At 51.9% G+C, this 5,727-nt stretch overlaps 1 protein-coding gene across 1 annotated transcript in view; it reads right to left on the minus strand.

Annotated features, from left to right (window-relative positions):
* The window catches only part of ZNHIT3 (zinc finger HIT-type containing 3), a 5,454-nt gene extending 2,818 nt beyond the window's left edge, over nt 1–2,636 (minus strand). The window contains exons 1-3 of the mRNA XM_040496914.1: nt 2,502–2,636; nt 2,342–2,373; nt 529–612 (exon numbers count right to left, since the gene is read on the minus strand). Of these exons, the coding sequence (XP_040352848.1) occupies nt 529–612; nt 2,342–2,373; nt 2,502–2,587 (202 nt within the window). The 5' untranslated portion in view covers nt 2,588–2,636. The remainder of the gene's footprint in view (nt 1–528; nt 613–2,341; nt 2,374–2,501) is intronic.
* Nucleotides 2,637–5,727: the final 3,091 nt, after the last annotated feature.

The following is a 5,727-nucleotide window of genomic DNA, read 5'->3' on the forward strand; positions in this document are numbered from 1 at the left end:
CCCATGCTGTGAATGTTCAGGCAGCAGGAGGGGCTGCTTTCAGAGACTGGCATGGTACATGAAACCCAGGAGATACTGAAGTGTGGATAAATGGATGAGACAGCCCACTCCCACAATAAATCCATAGAGCCCCAGCAGCAGGAAGGTGACCTAGGCCAAAGGCAGTCGCCCACCCAAGCCTAGCTCAGGTGAACTGACAGCTCCAGCCAGGCCCATGGAGGGAAACCTGAAGCCATGACTGGAAAAGGATCCTACCAGCAGGGTCCCCCCCCTCATCCCCAAACCACAGCTACAGGCTTTATCCCCTCTGCCTCTGTCCTCCTTGTTTCTTGCCCTTAACAATACCTTCAGGCTGCTCTATAATACATAACAGGTGCCCCACTCCTGGTGCTCCAGGCTAAGGAAGGTGCTGCTCCTTAATGAAGCCATCGTTCCTGACTCCCTGCCCCAACCCACATCTCTTTCCTTTCAGCTTCTTTTATTTGAAACCTTTTCCTAGGTTGGCTGGTTTGAAATCAACCAACCCACCTTTGTCTTCTGCAGGCTTTATAGTTTTTGCAGTAACAGCTGATCTTTTTCTCTCAATAGGACGAGTTTCAGGGTTGCACTCCTCTGAAAGAGACACAAATCAGGCACACATCACTTCTACTTTAGCAACAAGGCTGCACCTCTCCACCAAGCCAGCATCTAGGTGGGAAACTATGTTCAGGGTAAGGGATGTGGGTAGGGATGATGGATGCAAAGGAAATGAGGGATCAAATCACAGGGCAGTATCCAGAAAACAAGCAACCCTGGGCTTGGCAGAGGGTGGAGGAAACAGGCCTTGTGTATCCTGAGGGTCTGTCCCCATCCAACTTACTCTGCAGAACCTCACAGGGCTTTCACCAAGATCAAGTGGCACACTGACTTCAATTACCAAACTATTTTCTCAGCAGTTTCAGACACTAAATTTGCATGTGCCATGTGCCAATTACACAGATAAAGTCATCAGGCCCCCATCAAGGGGCTGAGTCTTAGAGATGGCAGTTGGAGAGATGGAGAAAAGTCTGATTTACATCACCTGAGAGGGCCGGGAGACAAAGAGGAGGCACTTTCAGGTGGAAAGAGCATTCCTGGCAGAGGGAAAGGTCTATGGCTGGACCAGACCCCTGAAAGAACAGGGTCAGGAGCAACCACATGGTGATGAGCAACTACCTGTTGATTGACAGGGCAGGCCTGGCAGGAGGCTGGGGCCCACACAAGTGGAGGAAGAGCAAAAGAATACCACAAAGGGAGGTTGGCCTTTCTTCCCAAGACCAGTGTCTCTCATCAAGGGCACTGTGGTGTTCAAGACCCAAAGGTCTTTAATGGTGTGAGTCTCACACACCACAGGCTGTTGATCTGAGTCAATACCAATTGCCAGAATTGCCCCCCAACCCTCCTGAGCTACTGTAAAACAGAAACAGGGTAACAGTGCATCTCCCTAGGGAGAGCAATACCCAAGTTAAGAATCACTGGCTTCCTTTCCTAGAGAGGCTGGAGTGTTCAACAAGGGAGTTAATTACTCAAATGTGCATTTCAGGAAAGACCTTGGTGGCAGCCCGGCCACACAGTTGAGAGCTCCAGATTGCCACAGATTGCCTTAGGGATTCTTGGGCCACCCAGGGCTGCACAACCAGAGCAAAGCCTACCCAACCCGGCTCCACAACCCTATTTCCAGCAAAGCGGTTCTCCTTCTTTCCTATCTTGAACCAAAAAGTTTCCTTTGAAAATGCTCCACGGTCATTACCGCTCCAGGGTAAAAAAAAACAGCAGGGGGAGGGAAGCAGCTTGAAATGGACCTCTGAATCAGAGTCTGGAAGGGGGGGACACGAGAGGCAAAAAACCAATGAGGAACTTTAACAAAAGAGTCAACCCAGCATGCGGTCGCGGCAAAGGGTCCCTGAGGACTGAGAAGAGACCCCGAATTGGAGTTAAAATGTAGACTAATCGCTCCTTATTGTAAACAGATCTACCTCGTTGTTTCTAACAAAACATTTTTGAAGGAAAGAAAACGTTCTCGTTAACCTCAGCAAGAGCAGCTTCTGCGTCAGAATTCTAAGATGAAGAAACTACTAGGGTCGACTCTGTCAGACCAAAGTAGCCCATTATTTAAAATAATAGGAAGGACGGAAGGAAGGAAGGAAGGAAGGAAAGAAAAGAGAAAAGTCTATAAAAGAAAAGACAGGGCAGAAGTTTTCACTGTTCGAAACCCGAGGAAGCATTCACAGGTAGAGGTTCCCCCTGGGGCGAGGCAGGGCTTGACGGGGGTTGCCCGCACTAGGGGAGTGCCGGGGGCTCAGGCGGGGCGCCGGGGTCTTACCTTTGTGCTTCCGGAAACATCCCACGGAGCAGCTGCAACAACAGAGACCACGACCGCGTCAGCCCGGAAAGCCGCGCGGACCCTCCCGCAGCCCCCGCCGGGTCCCCGAGCCGCCCCGCAGGCCCCACCCGGCCTCCTCCCCCACGACCCCCACCCTCACTAGGGCACGCGGCAGGCGGGGCAGCGGTATTTGGGTTTCTCCAAGCAAATCACGCAGACGACAGCGCTACTATTCAGCGACGCCATGGTCGCTCCCCGGCCTCACTCTCACCCGCAAGGGCCAGTCTCTGACTGAGGGTACCACGTGCACGCCCTTTTTTTTTTTTTTTTTTTTTTTCTGTTTCCTTAACCCGGACCAATCGGCGAGCAGCACTTGCTGGCAGTCAAAAGCAATGGATCGATCCTGCTCATTGCTCCAGTCCTGATAAGTAGACAGTCGATATACTCGATGCGCATCCAGTAGCAGCTTTGGCTTCCAGGATTAAGTCACAGTTGTCGTTGGAGAACTTGTTATGTATCCCTGTCCTGTCCCTAAGGGCAAGTCACTGTCACTCTCCAGCTCTGTTGCCCCACATGTAAAAAGAATACGTGGGACTAAATGTCCTTTACCTTCTGGCTTGGACTTTCTGAATCTTGCAAGGGCACTGGGTTCTCACCCCCACCCCGGCCCCCCACATCTTATTTGCTTATGTCTAGCAAATGAGAAGTCCAGACCCTGGCCAATTAGATCCATCGGTTAGATCGAGTGACATACATGTGCTTTTCCCAGCATAGGCCCTTTTTCTCTCAGGGAAGAAAGATGAGACTTGACAACTGCCAAATGTTTATTGAGCTCCAAGTGACAGCACTGCACTGCCCAGAGGCTGGGTTGGGGACACCCAGGCAGTAGCAGCCACAGCCTCTTCCCTCTGGGAGTTCAAAGCTTAGACCTAAGGCAGGAGAGAGAGGTGAAAGAGAAGAGACTCTGTCTTAGGGTCCTACCAGTGCTAGCCTGCACTTGCACAGCCCTGAGAGAGTGCCTCTTCAAATTTCACAACATACACTCTTCACTTGACTCACCCAAGTCACAGCCCTGCGTGGGATATCTTGGTCAGGGAACAGATGAGTAAGGTCTGGCCCAAAGATGGGGACCTGGCCTAATAAGTCTGGATAGGTAAACTGTGATGGGCCTTGAGTGGCACCTCAGGCTTTGGGAATAGACGATCGTGTTTTATTGACAGCCTATGTCTCCTTGAAGCCCTCAGTACTGCCCAGCCTAACCAGGGCTCCCACCCCACATTGTGCAGTGCCGACCTAGGGCCATAAGTCATTCTCACTCCTAAGTGCCTCCTCCCTGTGTTGGCCCATAAGTCCACAGAATCCCACTACTATAGGACCCCACATGACTGTCATTGTCTTTGTGGATAAATCTGTTATGACCAAAGCAGCTGTTTGAGTCTTGGTTCAAACCCCTCCCTGGATATGTGACTTTTACCCTCTCTGAGGATTCTCACCTATTAGTGTGGATTTTCAGGCCTACTTTCCTGAGCTGTTGAGAAGCAGAGAGAAGACCATGTATAAAAATGTTTGTAATTTGAAGCACTACAAAGGGCTATTTATGTGATACCCGAGTCTGTAATTTCTGGATCTTGTGTCTGAACCCTATAAATGCAGGTGTCAGGCCCCAAGTCCCTCAAGGTTAGGGTCCTGAACAAAGCTCAGGCCCCTCCAAAAGGGTTCTGCCATCAGCCTCAAAGGGCCACACTTGGGTGGGCAGAACAACTATCCATCCCTCTCTTGGCTTTGCTAAACTGTCCCTGGGACGCTGTCAAGTCCATAGTGCTGAAGTGGCATGGCTCTCTACCTGCCTTGGCATGCAGCTGCCCCTGTGTAGACCAGGACCAGCCTGAAATCCAAGACATGTCTACACTGACCCAATAATCAGAAGCATTCCCTGTATTCTTCCACAGTTGTGACCATCCCAGAACCATTCCAGAAGGTCCACAAGTACCTGAGAAGGCCAGAGATTAGTGATTTGTCCCGGTCACACTTGGATCCTGTGCCCTGTCTGGCACCCGGTAGGAACTTGCTGTGTGTGGACATCACCACTGCCCACTCCATATTTTTCCTGTGAGTTGTGTTTGGATGCTGAGGCCATAAAGAGTCTCCACAATTTTCAGCACTCAACCCCTCCTCACCCATATCCAAGCCACGCTGATTCCTCTACCTTCGGGTCCAAAGGTGATGACATCAGCAAAAAGAGAGTTTCTGGAATTCCTCCCATGCACATTCTGCCCAGTAAAGACAGTCTTCTACTCTGGGAGATCCCCAGCTCTCCCAGACAGCCGCACCCCTCCTGCTCCAATGTCCAGGAAAGGAAGTGACTCAGGTGATGAGGTTAGGGAACACCAAGAGGTCAAGCAAACCCAATATGCAAGCCTCTTGGCAATGGCTAGTTCAGAAAAAAACGACACGTATGACTCCAAGCCCAGCAACTACATGTCCACACTGATAAAGCTAAGCTTAGCAGCACCCTGGTTTTCCCTGGACCCCCACCACGCCCATCCTAGCAGCTGTCTAAGGCTGTGTCGCGCCTCCCCGTGCCCGACCTGGAGAGAGGTGAGGTAATAATCAAGGCAGAATGGTTTTCAGAGCTCCACCGCCTGGCAGGCTCTGTCCAGCGCATTACGGGAACCAAACCCAAAGTCTGGCGCTGTGCGTGGAGGTCCAGGGCCGGCACCCAGCACCGCCAGAGGGCGCTCCAGGCCCACACTAGCCCTGGAGTAGCTGCGCTCCAGCGGAATTGGAGTAAACTCCACCCCATTCTTGGCTGGAGACTAGGCTGTCTCGCAGCACGGGGAAGGGTAAACTCAGGCACTGGCGCGCACCTGGAACACCGCCAAGTGGCAGGAAAGAGCGTGGAGAGCGAGATGCTGAAGCCGGCGACCGGATGGGCAGGAGTGTCTCCTCCACAAAAACAATGTGCATATCAGCAGAGGTCCCCAAAGGCAACTAGCCTTTGTCCAGGGACAACTTCCAGATGCCTATTGCCCCATGCTTCCTGGCATTCCTATTGGGTGGAGCTGCAAACTGGCCACGCACGTTAGCTGATGAAAGTTTAACCGTACTTCGGGAGCATGGGGTTACTAACTAGGGCCTGAGCCACTGCCCTGCACCTTCCCCAGTGCCATGATGGGGCAGGCAGAGAGATCTAATCGCCCAACATGATCTACGTGTTGCAGTTGTCAGAGGCGGAGGATCCATAAAGTTGGGCTCCTTGATGCCTTGCCAGATCTTGGTTCTTGCTGCAACTCTAACACCTCTTTCCCTCCCAGGGCATGGGGATCCCAGGGCCAGCACCAGAAGAAGTGTCTGAGATTGGCATCTTTAGGGGACCTACTGCCTTA

This window comes from Herpailurus yagouaroundi, unplaced genomic scaffold (genome assembly GCF_014898765.1).
Source record: "Herpailurus yagouaroundi ecotype Mexico unplaced genomic scaffold, PumYag 189, whole genome shotgun sequence".
NCBI lineage: Eukaryota > Metazoa > Chordata > Mammalia > Carnivora > Felidae > Herpailurus > Herpailurus yagouaroundi.